Source organism: Sinocyclocheilus rhinocerous, unplaced genomic scaffold (assembly GCF_001515625.1).
Source record: "Sinocyclocheilus rhinocerous isolate Xijiao unplaced genomic scaffold, SAMN03320098_v1.1 scaffold1780, whole genome shotgun sequence".
Classification (NCBI taxonomy): Eukaryota; Metazoa; Chordata; class Actinopteri; order Cypriniformes; family Cyprinidae; genus Sinocyclocheilus; species Sinocyclocheilus rhinocerous.
The window spans coordinates 392,301-416,193 of record NW_015664762.1 but is presented as its reverse complement, the minus strand read 5'-3'; the positions used below and the strand labels follow the sequence as shown (position 1 = coordinate 416,193).

The following is a 23,893-nucleotide window of genomic DNA, read 5'->3' as shown; positions in this document are numbered from 1 at the left end:
ATCATAACATTATAACAGGCACCTTCAGAGACCTGCACGATCGCGGGACCCAATGCAACTGAGTGTAGCGCGGGACAATATTTAATGGGCGGGTGCGGGCGGGTAGAGACTCGTGTGTGCGGGATGCGGGAGAATAAGGGTATACTCACACTAGGCAATCTTAACCGTGCCCGAGCACGTTTGACCCCCAAAGCCCGGTTCGTTTGACTAGTGTGATCGCTCCGTGCCACGCTCGGGCGCCTGGCTCGGTTGGAAGAGGTGGGCCAGAGCGCAGTTCAGTTATATATAGATCAGTGAGTGTGAGCGCTAACCGCGCCGGAGCGCGGAACTTATGATGCGTGCAGCATGATTGCATGAACATTTTTGAGCGGCAAGAGTGATAGATCTGTAAAGCAATATATTGTGAAGAGGGCCGTGTGTTACCGCGTCCCAAATGACTCAAAATAATAAACCACAAAGTTAACAAAACGATGCACACTCCACTGGGCTGAGCGAGAGCGCTTCTCTGCTGTCTTCACGTCACGTGCTATCGGAAACTTCCTATTTCCCACTTATGAAGTCGTGATTACGAGCACGTTGCATTCTTTTCTGTTAAAAATGAACAGTGAACAGTGGTTTGTGAATGTTAATACTTAGCCTAAATAATTTTATCGGGAGCGTTCATGTGAGCGCTGATGCAGTCTTAGGCCCACCCCAAATGCTCTCATTGGTTGAGACGCGTGATGACGCCCATCCCAAGCCAGTACTGATCAACATCCCACCCCTCCTGTGACCCATGGTTTGTCTGTATGTGTATTCAGAGCCAGTGAGCAACGGACTTTCATAATAATAAAAAACTGCGTTAATGTGCGATAAAATAATTGTCGGCGTTAATCAATTAATGCGTTAACGCGATAATAACGCGTTAACTTGCCCAGCTCTAATATATATATATTTTTTTTTTTTCTAGTATGATTTAGTATCTGAAGTTTTCTCAGATGTTTCAACACAATGAATATGATGTGTGTTTCCCATTTGGTTCAGTGTTGCAAACTTTATATGGTTTCTAGGATACAGTTTCTGAGCACTTTATGTGGTGATTTTCCACTGAATATAGTTTGAGGCCAATGCAAGTTTGATCACTGGAGTATTACAGGGAATTTCAGCAGGGCTGACGCAGGAAAGGAAAGCCGACCAGTGCGTGTTTTAAATCTGACGGTTTGGGATGACTGAGTCATCGTTTGTGTGCATGTGAGAGCGCTGCCAAGTGGATCGCCTCAGACAGTTATGTTAGTGGTGTGGTGTGTCTAGATAAACACAGTCCATGTGTAGCCATTACCTCACATAGGCACCATTATAACCTATTTTTTAAGCAAATGTGTTACATTTTCCAAACTGGCAGTCGTGTATTTACCATTATGTCAGATGAGTCTGTGGTCGATTATGTAAACCAGGTTAAAATACTTGTCGGCTGCTTCAGCCAATCACATGTACTCGAGTAAAACAAAGGTACATTTGATTTCTTTGGTCATTTAGGGCTTACGTGGTGTGTTTTTCACTAAAAAAGCCTTTTTCATGAGGCTAACAGCCACTAACTGTGGTGAAATAAAGGTGGCAGGACTGAATAAATCAGCAGAGAGTGCTGGGTCTGTTCTGTTCGTGTCAGCCTGCCCCGGTTGCTTTGTTGCTCTTGTCGGGTCAGAACACCCTTTAATGCACTGAAAGAGACTCTTTTTATGGTTGCTGCACAGTTGTTTTCAATAAACACACTATATTATGTTATACACTGAGGAAAGTCAGTTTAGTTTGCACAGTTATTATGGTGTTTAAATAGCTTAAACTTGTGTTTGTGTGTTCTGTCACAACAGAATGTTATGATGCCTATTGGGTGATCAGAATCTAGACTTCACTGCCACCATGTTCAGATCACATGACCATCCATACTATTCCTCATGCAGTATATAGTATGAATACTGTGTGTAGTCTGCAAAATTTCTGTATGCAAAGAATACCCAGGTTTATAAATCATACGCCGCACATTTTTTTAAAGTAGTAGGCAGTACATAGTATATACTGCGTAGTATATACATACAGCCATTATCTTGCTTTTTGAAGTTAGTAAGAGTCTATTACAATCTATAAGAGAACATTGACACCTTGTGGTTATAGAGCAACATTACAAACATGTCAGGCCCTTCGTTCAATATATTTAAAGACTGAAGAGAGACTGTCTGAAAGCTTTCCATCTAGGTCTCTTCACTACTTCTCTTTGCTGTGTATCATTTTCTTCTCAATAATTTTAGTGTGTGTTTGTGTGTTTTCAGAGTAACTACCTTGTGTTTATGGCAGAGCTATTCTGGTGGTGTGAAGTTGTGAAACCATCTTTTGTTCAGCCCCGCACACTCAATACCAAAGGTAAGGTCTGTCTCATCTGGTGATTACGAGCACGTTGCATTCTTTTCTGTTAAAAATGAACAGTGAACAGTGGTTTGTGAATGTTAATACTTAGCCTAAATAATTTTATCGGGAGCGTTCATGTGAGCGCTGATGCAGTCTTAGGCCCACCCCAAATGCTCTCATTGGTTGAGACGCGTGATGACGCCCATCCCAAGCCAGTACTGATCAACATCCCACCCCTCCTGTGACCCATGGTTTGTCTGTATGTGTATTCAGAGCCAGTGAGCAACGGACTTTCATAATAATAAAAAACTGCGTTAATGTGCGATAAAATAATTGTCGGCGTTAATCAATTAATGCGTTAACGCGATAATAACGCGTTAACTTGCCCAGCTCTAATATATATATATTTTTTTTTTTTCTAGTATGATTTAGTATCTGAAGTTTTCTCAGATGTTTCAACACAATGAATATGATGTGTGTTTCCCATTTGGTTCAGTGTTGCAAACTTTATATGGTTTCTAGGATACAGTTTCTGAGCACTTTATGTGGTGATTTTCCACTGAATATAGTTTGAGGCCAATGCAAGTTTGATCACTGGAGTATTACAGGGAATTTCAGCAGGGCTGACGCAGGAAAGGAAAGCCGACCAGTGCGTGTTTTAAATCTGACGGTTTGGGATGACTGAGTCATCGTTTGTGTGCATGTGAGAGCGCTGCCAAGTGGATCGCCTCAGACAGTTATGTTAGTGGTGTGGTGTGTCTAGATAAACACAGTCCATGTGTAGCCATTACCTCACATAGGCACCATTATAACCTATTTTTTAAGCAAATGTGTTACATTTTCCAAACTGGCAGTCGTGTATTTACCATTATGTCAGATGAGTCTGTGGTCGATTATGTAAACCAGGTTAAAATACTTGTCGGCTGCTTCAGCCAATCACATGTACTCGAGTAAAACAAAGGTACATTTGATTTCTTTGGTCATTTAGGGCTTACGTGGTGTGTTTTTCACTAAAAAAGCCTTTTTCATGAGGCTAACAGCCACTAACTGTGGTGAAATAAAGGTGGCAGGACTGAATAAATCAGCAGAGAGTGCTGGGTCTGTTCTGTTCGTGTCAGCCTGCCCCGGTTGCTTTGTTGCTCTTGTCGGGTCAGAACACCCTTTAATGCACTGAAAGAGACTCTTTTTATGGTTGCTGCACAGTTGTTTTCAATAAACACACTATATTATGTTATACACTGAGGAAAGTCAGTTTAGTTTGCACAGTTATTATGGTGTTTAAATAGCTTAAACTTGTGTTTGTGTGTTCTGTCACAACAGAATGTTATGATGCCTATTGGGTGATCAGAATCTAGACTTCACTGCCACCATGTTCAGATCACATGACCATCCATACTATTCCTCATGCAGTATATAGTATGAATACTGTGTGTAGTCTGCAAAATTTCTGTATGCAAAGAATACCCAGGTTTATAAATCATACGCCGCACATTTTTTTAAAGTAGTAGGCAGTACATAGTATATACTGCGTAGTATATACATACAGCCATTATCTTGCTTTTTGAAGTTAGTAAGAGTCTATTACAATCTATAAGAGAACATTGACACCTTGTGGTTATAGAGCAACATTACAAACATGTCAGGCCCTTCGTTCAATATATTTAAAGACTGAAGAGAGACTGTCTGAAAGCTTTCCATCTAGGTCTCTTCACTACTTCTCTTTGCTGTGTATCATTTTCTTCTCAATAATTTTAGTGTGTGTTTGTGTGTTTTCAGAGTAACTACCTTGTGTTTATGGCAGAGCTATTCTGGTGGTGTGAAGTTGTGAAACCATCTTTTGTTCAGCCCCGCACACTCAATACCAAAGGTAAGGTCTGTCTCATCTGGTGTCTCATTATATTTGGTGTGCATGTCATGCATTTTATTAGGACCAATTTTGTTTATCTTTTCTTTTGTAGTATCTGACCCATCCCAGTCCAATAAAATGGCTCCCATAACCAAACAAAACCTGATCCACAGACCAGGCAGTCCAGAACAGTCTAGGTTTGTCTTTAATACAATGCTAGTCTGAGGTTTACAAAGAATTTAAATAATGAGCTTATGCAAGTCTGAATTTATATTCCTTTAGGTCACAACCTAAAAATGACAACTCAGGTAAGATTTCCAAAAATTAATTAAGTCACACTTTTATTGAACTTATAAGAGATTTTGCACCTCATATTACTTTTGTATATCCTGTAGCTCATCTGGTAAAACACACACACTGATAAAATGTATAGCTTGAATGCACTGAATAAATGTAGATGAACTTTTATTTAGTTGTAAACACTTACTTGCTGCTTCATGTAAGTAAATGGGTATTTCTTTATCTCACAACAGTTAACAGGCGGTCGTCCTCCTTGTCGTATGTGGACGGATGTGTGGGGACATGGCCTAAAGAGAAACGGTTTGTGCACTCTACAAGCTTTCTGTGCATTTGACTCTCTTACTCTGTCTTTTACATGCTGCAGATGACACACTGATAAAATGTATAGCTTGAATGCACTGAATAAATGTAGATGAACTTTTATTTAGTTGTAAACACTTACTTGCTGCTTCATGTAAGTAAATGGGTATTTCTTTATCTCACAACAGTTAACAGGCGGTCGTCCTCCTTGTCGTATGTGGACGGATGTGTGGGGACATGGCCTAAAGAGAAACGGTTTGTGCACTCTACAAACTTTCTGTGCATTTGACTCTCTTACTCTGTCTTTTACATGCTGCAGATGAGTAACTGTTTGTCTTCACCTCAGGTCATCAGCTCATGGGATATCATTTGAGATTCCACTTGATGACAGCATGAGTTCATCTTCAGGACGTGGACTGAGCCGATCGGCAAGCACTGAAGGTTTGGGTTTTAAAGTTCACCACGCAGCCCGAGGCATGCGGAGGAACCTCTCCTTCCAGCCCGTTAATGGGAACGCCCACAGCAAAATACGTGAGGAGGATGATGAGGAATCCAACAGACACATCAGCAGACATCGTCTGGGAAACTACACTGAGTAAATCTTTGTTTTCCTTTTGGCACATTTAAAGCTACAGTTCACCCAAAAATTTGAATTTTGTCATTATTTACCCACTTTCATGTTATATTAAACCTGTGTTTTTTGAAACACAAAAGAGGTTTGACTGAATGGAATTGCATGGAGAAGGACACTGTCAAAATGACAAAAGCACAATAAAAACAACACACACAGTCCATACAAGTGCAAGTCCTTTGTTAAGTCCATACTAAAATTGTAAAAAGGCGACATACCAGTCTTTCTGCTGTATTGTCACTATCAAGTACAGACTCAATTCAGTACCCACTGATAAGCCAGTTTATTTGCAATGAAAGCGTCCAAACTGCAATATTTTGCATACATGCAATGTGTCCAATGTGTAAATGATATGACTTACACACTAAATCTAATTGAAACTTCAGCACAGTCTGCATATTTTAAAAAGATTAGGACAAATGTCACTACCTCAACCTCATAGTTTTATTATATTCAGTGGACAGCTATTATATATTGAAGTAATTGTTATCCAGATCTTGAAAATTCACTGAAACTGAATGAATATCCCATGTTTCAGGTACTCAAATGGTGTATCAGCAGACAACCCAAGCCTTCCGTATGACCCTCAGCCCAACACCCCTAGTATAGAAGAAGCCCTGAAGATCATCCATGACTCTGAGCGACCCCACAGCAGCTTGCAGCTCCCATCTGGGGACAACGCTTTTTTCCTGCACAACCCATCTTCCCACAATTCCGCATCTGATCCAAACGATCCAGAGGACTCGCTTTCCAAGGCCAGAGCGGATGATGCGGACCTAAATTCCACCTCTACTGACATGGACACTGGAATCCATGTCCGTACCGAAGATATCCAAGACGGACAGGATGAGGATTCATCCCTGAAGGACTATTCGGACATGGACCAGGACTGCGAAGCTCGTTCCTGTCCACTTCCGGAGATATCCGGCAGCCCTTGTCCAAACCTTTTGGAAACACGCTCCCTGGCCACCAGCATGGCCTCCTCGTTGGGTTCTGCAGTTCGCATGACCAGCTTTGCCGAACAGAAGTTTCGTAAACTAAGCCACGGCGATGGCCGCAGCAGCGGGAGTGGCGGTAACACGCCTGAGAGCGGCGACCTGAACGTCACAACCCCAGGAGCGACTGGGACAGTTCGTTCGATTACTCCTGACGCACACAGCCCCTCTCGCATCACCTCCCCTCGTGATACCTCACACCTGTTGGCGTCGGAGATGGTCCAGTTGAAGATGAAGCTGGAAGAGAAACGCAGAGCCATTGAGGCACACAAGAAGAAAGTTGAAGCAGCTTTCACGCATCACAGGCAGCGCATGGGCAGGACCGCCTTCCTCAATGTGGTCAGGCGTAAAGGAGTTGTGTCGCCACTAGGGGGCGACAGTGAAGGCCCAGATGGTCGGGAAAAACAAACCAGTGACCTGCAACCTCTAAAGACACCTTTGAATTCGAATGACTCCGATTCTAGACTTGAGAGATGTCGACCTGACGGCGCACCGCCGAAATCACCCTTAGAGGAAGCAGCCGTGGAGGTGGACCTGGCAGAGTATACGCAATCCATCGAGCGCCTGAACACGTCTCTGAACTTCCTACAGTCAGAGATGCAGCGCTTGGCACAGCAGCAGGAACACATCATGCAGATGCGTGAACACCAAAGTTGGGTGATTTCGCCACCCGAGCCATCGCCACGTAAACAGATGCGTGAGCTGCGCAGCAGCAGCTTAGTTGGTCGAGGTTCGGTGGGGTCGCTCTCCCCCATTTTGTCGTCCACCGGTTCGCCACGCACAACTCACCGTTCGCCCTCTACGATCAAAAGGAAGTCCGCGTCTTTCCACGCAAGGACGCCACGAACGCCAAGGCCCAACGAGCTGAAGGTCACCCCCTTTAGCCGCATGCTCAACACTCAACAGTCAGTGGACAGCCTGCCTCGACTTAGACGTTTTTTGCCGAGTCAAGCGCAGTCCAGCCCATTTGCCTATTTGGGAGATGATGAGGGACCTTCCAGTGAGGACCACACAGCTAGAGAAAAGCCATGTAAGAAAGACTCCAAAGATGCAGCTGAAAATTCGCCATCTGCTCAGGTGAATGAAAAGCAGAGAGAAGAAAAACAGGATGTTGGAGAGAGTAACAAAATCATGAATGCACCAACATCTGAGGTTCTGTCTCAGCCGACAATGGACCATTTGACGGTAACAGCCAGTGGACACACAAATGAAGAAGAGTCGCATGAGAAGAAGAATCTGATTGAGGTTCCTCTCTCTGTTCTGAAGCCTCTGGATGGACATGATCTGGAGAGCAGCAAAGAAACAGAGACTGGATTAGAATTTAGACCAGACCAGAAGATGTGCTGTGGCTTCTTCTATAGGGTGAGAAATCATATATTTGCATAGGACGTATGAAGAGTTGGAGAGCAGAAATCACTCGCATATAAAGAAAATTAGTCTAAATCAAGGGTTTTCAAATTGGGACCCCAAATTTAGAGACAGTATAAAAAATGTTAAAATAAATAATCGAAATAATTTTATAATTATGAAAAAAGTAGAATGAAATAAATAAAAAAAATGAAAGTTTAATTTTAAATAAATAAATATAGTAATGGAAACTAAATATTTGCCAAATAATATTTTACACATATTTATAATATTCATTTCACAGTATGAATTGGGCCTTTATACATAAAATATATTGCCTTTTAAATACAGTATATTGCCTAACTGCCTTTTAAAATTTAGGATGGGGTCCCTAACAAGTGAATGATCATATTTAGGGGTCCTTGGCATCTAAAAAATTGAAAACCCCTGCCCTAAATAACTGACACATGTTAAAGCAATGAAAAAAAAAAAACGTAATGAACTGAGTTATTTACAATACTAGCAGATTTTACTGCCATACCTGACAATATTTCTCTAAAATATCGAAAACCAGGGGCTTATTTCAAACAAACAAAATACTTTCATTCTTTGTATTTGGCACAAATGGTGGCAGTGTATGGTGCTCCGATCAAGGGCTTCAGCATGTCTTTGTAATTTTAACCCCATTTAAATGTGCAATTCTCAAGCAAGCGCTCATTTGAGATAGACTCTTTGTATTTTAAAAATGTGTTTGGGTTCTTGTGTTTGAGTTCAGTGTTTGTGCTTTCTATCGTTCATGAAGCACAACACAATGTTCTGTGAGAGACATTGTCTCGTACACCCAGCTGCACATGAGGTTCTGTGTCAGACTGAATGATTGTTTGTTTGTGTTGCTGTGACTCAGGATGACCTAAAGCCAGAGGAGGATATTGCACAGAAGAAGGCAGCTCTGATGGAAAAAAGGCTACGGAGGGAGAAAGAGATGCAGATCAAGAAACAGCAACAGGAGGCCGAGATGGAACAAAAGAAAGAAGCAGCACGGTATGAAAAACACCACAACTCCAACATCACACAATAACAGAGAACTACACGATCACAGTAAACTAAGTCACACAATCACAGATACTGTAGCTAATTCAACACATCATGCTACAGATATCAATGTGTGCTAAAGATATAGGTGTTTTTAGAAAGAGGTGTTGTTAAAGCAGGTGAACAAACTGGCATTTTGACTAAGCAGTAACAGTTGCAGAGGATAATTGAAATGTTTAATGTGTGAAGATAGAAATAAACAGTAAAATAAATCGTTTTTTTTATATAAAAACATAAACTAAGAACAAATTATTTTCATTTATACTCAGCAGTATAACAATAATAAAATACTAAACCATTTTAAAGCATTTGAAGTTAAGATCTTTCCGTAACATTTCTGAGTGATGACACAAATTAAAAGTTGAACTGATTCATTGAAATTACTAGTCACTGGAATATACTCCATCCAGGTTTCACTTATTTTGGTTCTGTATTTAATAAATTAATCCAAAATTGTTTGTAAAAGCCATTAAACTTGTAAAAGCAAGGTTTTAGGGAAATTTGTTCATCATACTTGTATTCTCTGCTTCCTTAATCAGATTGAAAGCAGAAGATGAACGTGAGAAGAAGGAGGAGGAGAAGGCAAGACGGGATTATATAAAAAATGAATGTTTGAGGAAGAAGCAGCTCAAACTGATGGAGGACATGGACAGTGTTATTAAGCCACGCCCCCCTAGTGTCAAGCAGAAGAAGCCACGCCCCAAATCTATGCACAGAGACATCATGGAGTCTCCAAAACCTCCAGCACGGACAACCACAGGTACGATGGGAAATAGTTTTTTTTTGTTCTTTTTTTTAAAACAATATTACAATTATTAAAATATTACTTTTTATTAATTATAATTATGTTAATATTATTACTAAAACCATAATTAGTATTAATAATAAATATGACTCTATCTATATTTTAATATTTTTTATTATTATTATTATATACTTAGTAATATTAAAAAATCTAATTATATTATATATTTTTAATAATATTAATAATTATATATCTACATTTTGTTTTATTAAAATGTTTATATTTTTAATCATATAAAAATGACACTTAAATACACTTAATTTGCTCTCATGATATCAGAGCTTTTGAAACTGGCTTCTAAAAGAAAATGTATGCCAATTATGTGCATGTATATGCATTCGTATTTGTGTGTTCAGGGTCAAGACCTCGTGGATATTCTGTGTCCAGCTTATCACTCGCCTCCCTTAATTTGGCAGACAGTGAGAGTGTCCAATCTGATAAGAGGACATCCAGGTGAGACCATGTCCAGTTCACTGTTACCTTCCCTGTTAAAGATCGTTCAAAAACAGAGAACATAATGAGTTTTTGTCGAGATTATAAATGCCACACTTTTGTATTAATCAGTACTGACACACATCTCTGTTGTCTTGTTCATAACCCTCTGTCTATGGTATCTCTGTCTTTTCTCTGGTTGCTCAGAGGCAGCAGACTGTCTCCTGGCAGTCTGTGTTTCTTTCTGAGCTCCCCTAAAGGGAGAAAGGGAAGGTCAGTTTGCAGACAGCATCATACCCATGTCATTAGGTCTCCGACGGCTTGTCATTTCAGCTTGGGCACTGGACAAACTCATTCGCTTGGACAGATCAGTTCACTGGATCATCAGCATATTAATGGAACATAATAAACTGTTATAATTATCATCTCTGAATCATTTGTCATAAAACAATCAGTAGCAGTCTTTGTGTTCATGTTTTGTTGTATAACAGTATATATTTGTTTTTTGTAGTGATTTTGTTGGCTACTTTATCATAACAACAACAACAGAAAATGGCTCATCTTTTAGCAGTTGTTTATGAAACTCAGTTTAGCATTGTGTCTTAAAGGGGTCATATGATGCGATTTCAAGTTTTCCTTTCTCTTTAGAGTGTTACAAGCTGATTGTGCATAGATAAGATCCCTGAAGTTGCAAAGACTAAAGTCTCAAAACCAAAGAGATTTGGTTCTCTATATTCTTTATCAAAGTTAAGACTCTGCCACGCCCCCCTAAAATGGCTTGTTCTAACACGCCCCCACATATCTACCTCACTATGTGGAAATATTAGCATAATGCCGCCCAAATGTTCACGCAAAGAAAGAAGGCGTGGTTTCAGTAACCGCAGTTAGTGTTGAAGCAGCCATGTCAGGGAGACGTTGTGTGTTTCTAGGCGAAAGCAAAAAAAGAGCGAGAGAGAGAGAGCGCGAGAGAGAGAGAGAGCGCGAGAGCGAAGTGGGGGGGGTCACATCACAGTGGAGTCAGCTGTCTTAACCGTGGCTTGTGTACTGCAAACACATACCAGCTTCATCACTGTGTCTGTCACGCGACTCTGTTCCCTTTTCGGGCTTGAACTGATGGTAAAACTAATGACATTATTTACTGTCTTTACATTTATTTTGAAAGATGAAGCTCGCGATTATGGTAAGGGGCGTTACATTTCCGACGAGTGCTTGCGGTGTTCGGCCAATCACAATGCACTGGGTCAGCTGGCCAATCAGAGCAGACTGCGCTTGTCGGAAGGAGGGACTTTGTAGAAAACGAAGCGTTTGAGAGAGGCGGGGCATAGAGGACCTACAATAATGTACAGTATTTGAAAAATAATGTGTTTTTTGAACATTAAAGCATGTCAACATATTCTGTTACACCAAATACACAAAATAATGATCTTTAAAAAAGCATCATATGACCCCTTTAAAGGGATAGTCCACCCAAAAATGACATTTTCATTCCAAACCTGTATGACTGACTTTCTTCTGTAGAGCACGAAAAGGTATTTTGTAGATTGTTAGTAACCAAATGGTTTTGGGTCCCATTGGCTTCCACAGTATGGACAAAAAATCATTAGGACCAGAAACTGTTACCAACATTCGTCAAAATATGTTCTTTTGTATTCCACAGAAGAAAGAATGTCATACAGGTTTGGAATGACATGAGGGTGAGTAAATAATAACAGAATTTTCAGTTTTGGTTGGACTATCCCTTTAACCAGGTGCAAGTGATAAATTATACCACTTCCATGTTAGTTTTTGTCCAGCGACAAATGACAAGTGACAAGACATTTTGTCAGTCCATCTGGTTGCAACAGAATCATGCTCTGCATTACTGTATAAAAACATCACATACGTTCTGATTGGCCATTACTTCTATGACAAGTCATGCAGAATTTTTGCTTTCACTGTGGGCTTTTTAAATTACTTGAATTAGTTGCTGGAAACTTGCACCTGGTTAGAACATAGTCCAATGAGTTGCAATTTCTCCTTCATCCATGCTCCTCTTCCTTTTTTACTGCCTTCAGCTTCTCAACATCAGTGTGTGGAATTATGCTTACTACTGGTTTTTGGGCAGTTGATTTTATATGAAACATTGCTTTTTCCAGCAGCAATAAGGGCCACCTGTTAAATGAGTACTTCAGGCTTTATAAAAGAGCTATTTTAAATGTGTCTGATTGTGTATTTTCAGGCCAGAGTCCACAGAGGGCTTTCTGTCACCGTGTCCATCCATAAGTGGAAACGGGGAGAACTGGGAGCTTGAATCAACAACATCGTCTGCAGCATCTAACGCAGAATACACAGGTGACATGACAATCTAATGAATTTAATGAACTGCAAAAACATTTTAAATCTAAAATCTTTATGTAGAAGAACGTTTTTAAAGTATTTATTTCAGCTACCAACAAGCAGTATGCCATTTACTGTAACACTAAACGGAATACACTGAACTTTGACATTTTAAATGGATAAAATTGACTGACCCCTATCATAACCTTGTCATGACCTTGAACCTCAACAGCAGTCTGCACACAAATGTTGATAGCTTCCTCTAACTCTTATGTCTCTTCCTCTCTAGGGCCAAAGTTGTACAAGGAGCCCAGTGCTAAATCAAATAAACACATCATCCAGAACGCACTGGCTCACTGCTGCCTTGCGGGCCGCGTCAATGAGGGACAGAAGAACAAAATCCTGGATGTGAGGGGAAAAAATGTTGCACAAGCATTGCTGTAGAAAATTCTATTTAATTTATGTAGCGAATTAAAAGTCTTACTCTATGTAACAAATATGGTTTTATTTAGTGATTTATTATTTTTTTTATTTCATTTTTTCTATTCTGGGACTGTGGAATATGAAGATACTACATGAGTCCTATTTAAATAAATAGTTCTTGATTCACTTGGTGCAGAGGTGTAGAGGTCTAGACTGTCATTTAAAACCTGAAGGGGAATAATAATGATTTCATATTTGTAAGTATTTGTTTTATGTTTCCCAGGAAATGGAGAAAACCGAAGCCAACAACTTCCTGATTCTGTTCAGAGACTCTGGCTGCCAGTTTCGCTCTCTATACACATATTATCCAGAGGCGGAGGAGATCAACAAGCTGGCTGGCATCGGGCCCAAGACCATCACACCCAAAATGATCGAGAACCTCTACAAATACAGCTCGGATAAGAAACAATTCATCAAAATCCCCGCTAAGACCATGTCAGCTAGTGTGGACGCCATCACCATCTACAGCCACCTCTGGCAGATCAAGAAACAAAACACACCCAAAAAACTCCTCAAATAAGTTGACAGCTCACTGAGAGTGTTCCTGCCTATCGGACATTATGATGCACATCCTGAATGTAAAGAAATCATTTTTGCGGGCTTTGGATGTTCATTTGTGGCGAATTCAAGACCTTCTGTTCTACAGTACACATACATACTTGTGTGTGTTTGTTTGCAGCACTGACGGATGCGCTTTTAAGTCATTTTTATTTCCGACATGTTAAATTTTGTGGCCTTATGCTTGTCTTGTTGTGTCTTTTTTGCAATGCTTAACGCACACTTACTGAGTTTATGAGCAAGTCATTGCATCATATGAAGATACACAATCTGCTTCTTTTGTGTTTGCGGAAATGGAGGTGTAAAAGATTATATTAGGGACATACCGCACTTGAAGACTAACGTTACAGATGGTCATTCAGTTGAAGAAGCATTTAGTGTACTGGAACCTCAGAATTTCTTGCTTTATTTAATGTCTCTGTTTTTATATTTTGAATATTTTGTTGGACATCTGCTACCCCAGGAACGTGTGTAAAATTAGCTACAGTAAGCGTTGTTCACTCAAGACTTGCTATAAAATGAACATGCTTGGGTTACTCTGTATGTGGTGTAAAAGTAATGATGGAGCCTTTAACTGATTAAGTTGAGGACCAAAACTAAACATGTTAGTTAGAATGATAAAATACATTCCTATATGTTGCTATCGCTAGTGTCATGACCCAGAATATCTGGGTGCCGTGTATGTTTGAAACATACATTTTAGAGAGACAGAGCAGTTTAGCTGACTGTTTGAGTAGAGTAAATTTCCGTATGAATAATACAGAGGAAACACTGAGTTACTGAATATCGTATAATGAAGCTTTCAAAGAGATGGTGCATATTATTGCTAAATCATGTGGTAACTAATTTTTAATTATGAAGTGCATTTTTAAGAGCTGGGATTATTTGGGCAGGCTGTTGTCTGGTAACACGTTTTGTCTTCAGGGGGCAAAAGAATCGAAAGATATTTGTTATTTTTACTAAGTGAAGTAAATCATTGTTTGAACTTATTGATGCTGTACAGATATAGTTTTACATACTAAGCATATTTTTTAAGCCATTGAATATTACTGATATTTTTCATATGAAAAAGATGATGTTTAACAGGTGCAAGTATGATGGGACGTGATAAGAGTAAAAGTAAGATGTTCTGAGAGATGTTCATTTCCACACGCTGTCTAATCTTTTTCCAGGTCATCTCCGCTGTTTGTTTGTCATATGCTTTGCCTGTTGTATTTAAATGTTAACCTCAACATAAATACAGATTTACAACCAAAACTTTATCTGTTTGACCTAATTTTCCCCTCTGTTATGATCCAACATTATTATCTACTTGTAATAACATCATTTATGACTTAGTGTGTAATAATGGGTAGGGATGTGAATCATAAAAAAAATTTACCGTTCTGGTTCCTTACAAGTAGTATTATAATAGTTAATGGAACTGTTGAATAAATACTGAAATGCAACACAATTTTCATTTACAAATGAAGAGATAATATCAATGAAAAATGGTGCAAATGGTATTTTAAATGAGCTTTTCACTCCTAAAAGGCAGCATAAATGCAATGCACAAAAAAAGCATTAACTTATTTAATTCATTATAATGTATAAACAAAAACTACACATATTGTGGGTGTCAATACAGCGAGTGATTTAAGTCTCAAAGTTAGTTTGAAAGTTTTTGAATAGGATTGATTCACTAAAAAGAACCGGCGCTTAGGAGTGATTTATTAGAAAGTCGGACTACACTGGTCGTGCTGTATGCATTTTGTTTCTCTAACAAAAAACTACCTCTAGTCGCGCTGTTGGTTTTAGATTCACTAAAAAGAACCGGTTCAAAATTGTCATATTTTCAAAAGTCAGACTGCACTGGTCGTGCTGTATGCATTTTAATTCTTCTAAGAGAACCGACTCATAAGAGTGATACATTAGTGATTCGGACCAGAGTGGTCGCGCTGTACTTCAGATTCACACAAAGAAGAACCGACTCATAAGAGTCATTCGTTCGGGAGTTGAACTACATTGGTCACGCTTACAGCGATGTTGAATAGTAGGCTACTTAACGGATTTTAATGAAATGTAAAAAATAAAATAAAAATACTATTATTATATATATACCTATCGTTTTGGAATTGTAAATTGAAATTAATCATCCCCCAATGAAACATTTAAACCACGAGCAATACATTTTGAATTAAATATCGGTTATTAATTGTGTAACTTTGTTATATTTTTGTGTGTTCTTTGTATGTGTATATTGTGTTATTTGTTTTTTGTGCTGTTTGTATTAATTTACAATTCATTAGAACATGATTCCATCACAAAAACCCAAAACATCCCCATAAACCGCTACTTTCTCGGCTTAGTGTTAGTTTACACACATAGTATAATGCGTACATAATGCTGCTAATCACAAATCCCCATTAAGCCTCAGTTTGTTGAATAACACGCAGGTCAGTGCGGGCCGAGGCGGGTTTTGCGGGGGTTTGTGTGCGTGAGCACGGATTGGTGGAGCGCGCAAAGGAAGCTTGTTCTTGACAACCAGCGAGCGCCAGGGACAACAAGAGCCTCTCGCCCCGAAACACGGAGGAAAAAAAAAACACTAGCCAGTGCGTGTCGACACACACTCGGCGGACCCACAGAGGATTTCTGCACTTCGTTTATATGTAGAGATTATCAGGTGAGATTAAAATTGCTCTTCGCGACGGTTATCGCCGTTGATTTGAGGATAGGCGAGGCCGGGGAGGCTACTGCTGCTGCGCCGCCGCCTGGATGACACACACTCTCCCCCCGCAGCTTCAGAATATGTCTGTGGTGGTGGATATGGGTGGATGTCCGCTCTCACTGGTGCCTGATGGGATGTAATGTATCTTATTTAGGACATAATCAGTGTAAGCGGTCAGATAGATGTATTGCAATGAACTGCAATGCATGAGAAAACAAATCTGCGCTTCCCATAGTGCTTGTTTGGGGGTGGCGTGGCTTAGCGGTTCAAAGAATTAGCTTGTAATACTAAAAGGTTGAAAGTTTAAATCCCAAAAAGAGCCATTCATAAGCTACTACATTGTGCTTGTTGTAGAAATGTATGGGTGACCAGGAATGTATAATGTATATGCATTCTCAAAGGAATAATATTGTTGTGGTAATACCTAATATTAATAAATAGTTTTCTCGTTTATGTAGTACTAATTCCTTTAGTTATCAGGAATAATGTGCACATTTTAAAACAAAATCTAAGTGGTATTTTCATTAGAATTATTTGAAATGATTTTAAATAGGTTAAGTTGGATAATGTGATGTGATTGGATGTGATAGTATTGAGGAACAGGCTGTTTTAGTTTTGGTAGAATGGCAGGTCACCTCCCATGCTTTTGTGTGTTTTCATTTGCATTTTCTGGTATGTTGACTTTTCTTTGTCATAACGTTTGGTATTTTAATTAGAAAGTTAAGGTTGTTACTTTTTCACTTGTAGTCTTTAAGCACTGCAGTGATATCTAGCTACAGTACATTACAGGGCTTTATAAACTGAAATAATAAATAATAACTATTAGTAACAGTTTACAATAAGGTCCCATTAGCAGTACATTTGTTATAGTGTCTATGTTAACGTTAGGTTATAAAAATGCAACTGTACATAATGCAACTTTTGATTTCAATAATGTATTAGTAAATGTTGAAATGTTAAAGGGGTCATATGCAAATGTTGAAGTGTTGTAGTAATGTAGTTAACTAGTGTTGAACCAGGACTGCCATCGGTGGTGGACAGTTGGAAACATTGTCATTAGCCCTGTGATTAGCGGGGCCCTAAAGTCCTATATTTTATAGCCTAGCCTAGTCATTAGATCTGGTCTGGAGAGGGGGGGAAAAAAAACTAAAAATTGTTTCTGAATTCATGTGTTTTAAATTTAGCAATGGCCTGATGACCATTGGTTGATTGAGAAAGTCTATACTATAACTGTTCTCGGATAAAACCATTTGCTAAATGATTTATTCATTTTCTCATTCTTTCTGTGAAAGCTTGCCACCATGACGGCTGAGGAGATCATAAATGTGAAGGAAGTGGAGATCATCAAGGTGATGCTGGACTTTCTGAGCTCCCGCAAGCTGCACATTAGCATGCTGGCCCTGGAGAAAGAGAGCGGGGTCATCAACGGCCTGTACTCAGATGACATGCTCTTCCTCAGGTTTGATCCATAAACATCTTATACTCAGGCAGAATTTAAATCAAAATTAAAAACCTAATGTGGTGGCGTTATGGTCCAATCAGATAATGCAGGAGCCGGCAACCTTTTGGTCAAGAAGTGCCATTTTTTATTTTTCTGTTTTAACACAGTACCATCATTCACCCTCCCACATAACCATTTTTCAAAAATTCAGATAAAAATGAACAAATTTTATAGTTGAAACCTGATGATCCACGTTACATAACATGATTAATCACAAACTTGTTTGTTTGATTAGGCTATATTATATGAATACTGCAGAATCTTAAATATTTCTGAAGCAATTTTTTCAGAAAATATGTTTTAAACTTTTCAAAATCCTAAAAGTTTGTTCATTTTCAGGTTTAAATTAGACTTTGAATAACAGATTTACAGTGTGACCCTACTGAATGCCCTGTGTGTGTGTGTGTGTGTGTGTGTGAATGTTGTAGTTTGCACATCACCGTCACCATCATTGTGATTCATGTGAAATGTTAAGAACTCTACATACTGACTTGAAAATCTTCTTGAAAAATCTGACTTGAAAAAAACGTCATAGCACTAATATATTTTTCTGAAAGCTAAGAGCAACAAATGCAGAATAAACTGTAAGCTGTCAGTCTCGCAGTGTTAGGAAAGTGAAACGGACTTAACCTAGGCAAAAGCACAACACTGCATTGATCTGCATTGAGCTCTCAGCGGCTTGTATGTACAGCAGTCGCATGCATGTCTATTGACTAGCGCAAACACGTTAATAGTGTTATGCAGGTTTAAAGAACTTTATTTAAATAAAATACATACACCTCTTTTTCTATTGCTTGTGTGCTGGTCATTATCAGTGCCAATGTTGGCGACCCCTTATATAATGGTTGAGTTTGCATATTTATGGCGGTTGAACTCTGCATTGAAGTGATAAAATTGCTCACTTGTGTTTTCTCTGAGTGTTGCTCATTACTCATTGAATCAGTGCGTGAGAGTTTGGGTCCCTTTTCAGAAACCAGGCCCCTTATAAACAAAGGTGCCTTTCACACCACAACCCTACTTAACTCGGAATAGACGTGGAGTTTTATCACCACGTTAAACTTACTAAACTTAGATGTAGTGTGTTTTATATTGCTAATTTCCGTCTCTGATGTACTATTTGAGTGTGATACAATGTTAATACCAGTCAGATAATGAAATGTTGATTTTGACTTGTTTTCATGGAAAAAGTTTCTTTGAATATATTCTAAACTTGTCTAAATTGTTAGTTGTGGAAGGTGGTATTATTATTGTGCTATTACAAGTCAAATTGTCTAGCCACACTTGTTCCAAGTTTAGACTCTCTTTCTCTCCCTCTCTCTCCCTCAACCATTCCTCCCCCCTGCAGGCAGCTCATTCTGGATGGACAGTGGGATGAGGTGTTGCAGTTTATTCAGCCTCTTGAGTGTCTGGATAAATTTGACAGGAAAAGGTGAGAGATCAGCTCAGAATCTTTCTAGAATTGCATCTCGTATAGGGCTGCACGATAAATCGCATGCGATATTTAACGCGCATCTTGTCAGTAAAGCTGGTTCTGTAATCAGCGGTAAATCTCCATCACGTGCGGGCTTTCACATTGAGCAGCATTAACTACACAGAGCCGTTGTTCACAGGCAAGCTGCGCAACACCACGTATATATTCGCGCGATTTTTTGCGCAGCTCGTCAGTGAACAACGGCTCTGTGTAGTTAATGCTGCTCAATGTGAAAGCACGCACGTGATGGAGATTTACCGCTGATTACAGGTTTAAAGAACTTTATTTAAATAAAATACATACACCTCTTTTTCTATTGCTTGTGTGCTGGTCATTATCAGTGCCAATGTTGGCGACCCCTTATATAATGGTTGAGTTTGCATATTTATGGCGGTTGAACTCTGCATTGAAGTGATAAAATTGCTCACTTGTGTTTTCTCTGAGTGTTGCTCATTACTCATTGAATCAGTGCGTGAGAGTTTGGGTCCCTTTTCAGAAACCAGGCCCCTTATAAACAAAGGTGCCTTTCACACCACAACCCTACTTAACTCGGAATAGACGTGGAGTTTTATCACCACGTTAAACTTACTAAACTTAGATGTAGTGTGTTTTATATTGCTAATTTCCGTCTCTGATGTACTATTTGAGTGTGATACAATGTTAATACCAGTCAGATAATGAAATGTTGATTTTGACTTGTTTTCATGGAAAAAGTTTCTTTGAATATATTCTAAACTTGTCTAAATTGTTAGTTGTGGAAGGTGGTATTATTATTGTGCTATTACAAGTCAAATTGTCTAGCCACACTTGTTCCAAGTTTAGACTCTCTTTCTCTCCCTCTCTCTCCCTCAACCATTCCTCCCCCCTGCAGGCAGCTCATTCTGGATGGTCAGTGGGATGAGGTGTTGCAGTTTATTCAGCCTCTTGAGTGTCTGGATAAATTTGACAGGAAAAGGTGAGAGATCAGCTCAGAATCTTTCTAGAATTGCATCTCGTATAGGGCTGCACGATAAATCGCATGCGATATTTAACGCGCATCTTGTCAGAAAAGCCGGTTCTGTAATCAGTGGTAAATCTCCAATCACGTGCGTGCTTTCACATTGAGCAGCATTAACTACACAGAGCCGTTGTTCACAGGCAAGCTGCGCAACACCACGTATATATTCGCGCGATTTTTTGCGCAGCTCGTCAGTGAACAACGGCTCTGTGTAGTTAATGCTGCTCAATGTGAAAGCCCGCAGGTGATGGAGATTTACCGCTGATTACAGAACCGGCTTTCTGACAAGATGCGCGTTAAATATCGCATGCGATTTATCATGCAGCCCTAATCTCGTATCTAATAGGAGTTTACTTGCATTTAAATATGAAGAAAATAAATTTAGTCTTCTACACTTTAGAATTTTGAATTATGATTTTGTGCATAAACACTAAATTTTTAAGTGTTCACTGAATATAGCAATATAAAACCTGCAATATTGCCCAAATTATCTATATGAATATTTCAATAAAAATGAAGCACTGTTGGTTTAAATTCACGTACTGTGTATTGCTGCATTTTCCCATGTACTTTCAGGTTCCGCTACATTGTTTTGAAACAGAAGTTTCTGGAAGCTTTGTGCGTGAACAACGCCATGTCTGCTGAGAATGAGCCACAACATGTGAGTAACATCAGTGTCACCATGACAACCTACACAGAAATGGTGTCTTGTCGTCAGATGCCAGCATGTGATGTTTGATTCATTTTGTTTGTCATTATGTGGCACTGCTTTTTTAATTTTTAATTGTGCATACTGTTAAAAAGTGATTAAAAGTGACAGTAAAGACTTTTACATTGCGTCTTATGCACCAAATCAGTACTTTCGAATGATTTCTGAAGGATCATATGACACTGAAGAATAGAGTAATGGCTGCTGAAAATTCAGTTTTGCATCACAGAAATAAATTATATTTTATATGCTACATATAAATCATCAGAATAGAAAACAGTTGTTTATATTGCAATAATAATTCACAATATTCCTGTTTTGTTGTATTTTGATCAAATAAATGCAGCCTTGGTTAGCATAAGAGACTTGTTCAAAATGTAAAGTTTAGAAATACATTTGAAAATTGAAACATGCCACTAAAATATTGATGTTGATCTTGAGAGAGTATCTTGTCCATAAAACTATGGTAGCACCATGTGAGAAATCGATTAGAGCTTGTTTGCAAATGGCTCAGGCTTCTCTCTCATTCTGTCTCTCTGTGTTCAGTTGGAGCTGACCATGCAGGAGGCAGTGAAGTGTCTGCATGCTCTGGAAGAGTTTTGTTCATCAAAGGAAGACTACAGCAAGCTTTGCCTTCTCCTGACGCTGCCCCGCCTCACCAACCATGCTGAGTTTAAGGACTGGAACCCGAGTACAGCACGCGTGCAGTGTTTTGAGGAGGCCTGCGGCATGGTGGCAGACTTTATTCCCGCTGACCGAAAGCTGAGCGAGGCGGGGTTCCGCGCTAGCTCCAACCGTCTATTCCAGCTTCTTATTAAAGGCCTTCTGTATGAATGCTGCGTCGAGTTCTGCCAGAGCAAAGCCACCGGAGAGGAGATCACAGAGAGTGAGATTCTTCTGGGAATAGACATGCTGTGCGGGAACGGCTGCAATGATCTCGACCTAAGCTTGCTTTCTTGGCTCCAGAACCTGTCGCCCAGCGCCTTTTCTTGCGCTTTTGAGCAGAAGATGCTCAATATCCATGTGGATCGACTTGTTAAACCTGCCAAGGCCGCTTATGCAGACCTCCTCACTCCACTCATCAGCAAGCTCTCCCCGTACCCTGCTTCCCCTCTTCGGCGCCCGCAGTCTGCAGACACCTACATGTCACGCTCTCTGAACCCAGCGCTGGACGGCCTGTCCTACGGTCTCTCTGGCCAAGAGAAGAGAGCAGCTGGTACGGACGGAGGGAAAACTTCACCCATGTCACACTCGTTCGCTAATTTTCAACACCTGAACCGCAGTGTGATGATGGAGAATTCAGGATGTCACAGCATCTTTGAGGAGTCACCGGAAAGGTAAACATCACCTGATACACCTGAAATATTTTCATTGTTCCACAATGTCTTTATTATTTTAATGATTTATTTTAGTGTACACTACTTGTTAAAAGTTTTGAAAAAATAATATATTTTTAAATGTTTTTGAATTAAGTTTCTTATGCTCACCAAGGCTGTGTTACAGTAAAAGCTGTGAAAAATTAATTAACAATTTAACTGTTTTCTACTTCAATATATTTTAAACTTGTATTTATTTCTATGTTGGCAAAGCTGAATTTTCAGCAGCCATTATTTCAGTGTCACATGATTCTTAAGAAATTATTCTAATATGCTGAATTTCTTCTCAGTTATTACTGGTGCTGAAATATTAATATTGGTTATTATTATTATCAGTGTTAAAAAATTTTTTTAGCCATGATATTTTATTTGATGAATAGAACGTTCAAAAGAACAGCATTTATTTTGTAACATTATAAATGTCACTTGTCACTTTTGATCAATTCAATGCGTCCTTGCTGAATAGAAGTATTGATTTTTTTTATCTTTCTTACACCGAATTTTTGAAAGGTAGTGTATCACAGTTTCCACAAAAATATTAAGCAGCAGAAATGTTTTCAACATTGATGAGTCTCAGTTAGCATAGGAGACTTATTTCAAAAACATTTTTAAAACATTTTAATTATTCCAAACTTTTTAAGGTAGTGCATATGTATTGTTAGTTGTTGCATTGTGTTATTGTTCAAAACACCCTGTAAAAATATGTCAGTGTGCATTACATATTCAACGCATATTGAATTCTGAGACATTTTGATGGGTGTGGCAGAACAGACTTGAAAGCAGAATCTTTTCAGAGCAAAGTCATTACAAAGGTGAGGTGTGTGTCTAAAAGAGTAATGTGGACTCTCTGGTCTTGCAGCTCCAGAACTGAAACTCCATCTGATAAAATGATGAGCTCACCTGGTCCTCAAAACTCTCGCCCGGTCTCTGCCCCTGGTCAGGATGCCCCAACCCCTGGTTCTGCAGAGAAGAATGAGGTACTTTGCCGGTCAATGAATCCATTGATAAATCTTGAACATTAGATAAGTCACTCAATACGTTTCTGTTAATGATGTTCTTTATTTTAATTGAACAGTATTAAAATAAACACCAGTAAACAACACTCCTAATATAAAAAAACAACAACAACTAATAATTAAAAAAAGCAACATGCCAAACGTCTCGGGTTACACATGTAACCATGGTTCCTCTAGAGGACACTATGGGGACTGCTGCCAGCAGGACCGGTGTCTGAAGCACGTGTGAAACAACTCCAATCCCATTGGCCCACGTAGCCCGTGACGTCACAGTCGGGCACCCGGAAGCATAAGAGGTAGGCTTGCCACGATAGACGGTGCTGACGGTGATACCGGTGTTAAGCCGCAACACCGGTTACGTCACTTGCCCACCACGTCACCGACCCCCACCGTCGTTTAAATTTTTTTATAGTAATAAAAATTATTTAGTTCAGTAAAAGAACAGACACTACAATTAAAAACTGAACGCGGCTTCTCAATGCAGTTGAACGACAGTTGCATCACAGATCAGATTTCATTTATCCAGTGAGGAGAGTGAGTCGAGCTGACTGACAAGAAGAATGGGGTGAGACAGACAAGACGATCGCGGATGATTTAGTTTAGAAACGAAATGCAAAAGCGCCTGTTTGGCA

At 39.4% G+C, this 23,893-nt stretch overlaps 2 protein-coding genes across 2 annotated transcripts in view; both read left to right on the top strand.

Moving 5' to 3' along the window:
• Positions 1 to 14,741, top strand: part of LOC107730450 (calmodulin-regulated spectrin-associated protein 2-like) — a 48,230-nt gene extending 33,489 nt beyond the window's left edge. The window contains exons 7-18 of the mRNA XM_016541295.1: positions 2,304 to 2,394; positions 4,338 to 4,422; positions 4,508 to 4,533; positions 4,759 to 4,825; positions 5,172 to 5,420; positions 5,995 to 7,813; positions 8,703 to 8,839; positions 9,430 to 9,650; positions 10,052 to 10,148; positions 12,346 to 12,458; positions 12,733 to 12,851; positions 13,150 to 14,741. Coding sequence (XP_016396781.1) covers positions 2,304 to 2,394; positions 4,338 to 4,422; positions 4,508 to 4,533; positions 4,759 to 4,825; positions 5,172 to 5,420; positions 5,995 to 7,813; positions 8,703 to 8,839; positions 9,430 to 9,650; positions 10,052 to 10,148; positions 12,346 to 12,458; positions 12,733 to 12,851; positions 13,150 to 13,446 — 3,321 coding nt within the window. The 3' untranslated portion in view covers positions 13,447 to 14,741. The remainder of the gene's footprint in view (positions 1 to 2,303; positions 2,395 to 4,337; positions 4,423 to 4,507; positions 4,534 to 4,758; positions 4,826 to 5,171; positions 5,421 to 5,994; positions 7,814 to 8,702; positions 8,840 to 9,429; positions 9,651 to 10,051; positions 10,149 to 12,345; positions 12,459 to 12,732; positions 12,852 to 13,149) is intronic.
• A 1,219-nt stretch (positions 14,742 to 15,960) lies between these two features.
• LOC107730459 (WD repeat-containing protein 47-like) overlaps positions 15,961 to 23,893 on the top strand; it is a 22,531-nt gene continuing 14,598 nt past the window's right edge. Inside the window, exons 1-6 of the mRNA XM_016541306.1 lie at positions 15,961 to 16,146; positions 17,484 to 17,650; positions 19,038 to 19,121; positions 20,737 to 20,821; positions 21,416 to 22,206; positions 23,105 to 23,222. Coding sequence (XP_016396792.1) covers positions 17,493 to 17,650; positions 19,038 to 19,121; positions 20,737 to 20,821; positions 21,416 to 22,206; positions 23,105 to 23,222 — 1,236 coding nt within the window. The 5' untranslated portion in view covers positions 15,961 to 16,146; positions 17,484 to 17,492. The remainder of the gene's footprint in view (positions 16,147 to 17,483; positions 17,651 to 19,037; positions 19,122 to 20,736; positions 20,822 to 21,415; positions 22,207 to 23,104; positions 23,223 to 23,893) is intronic.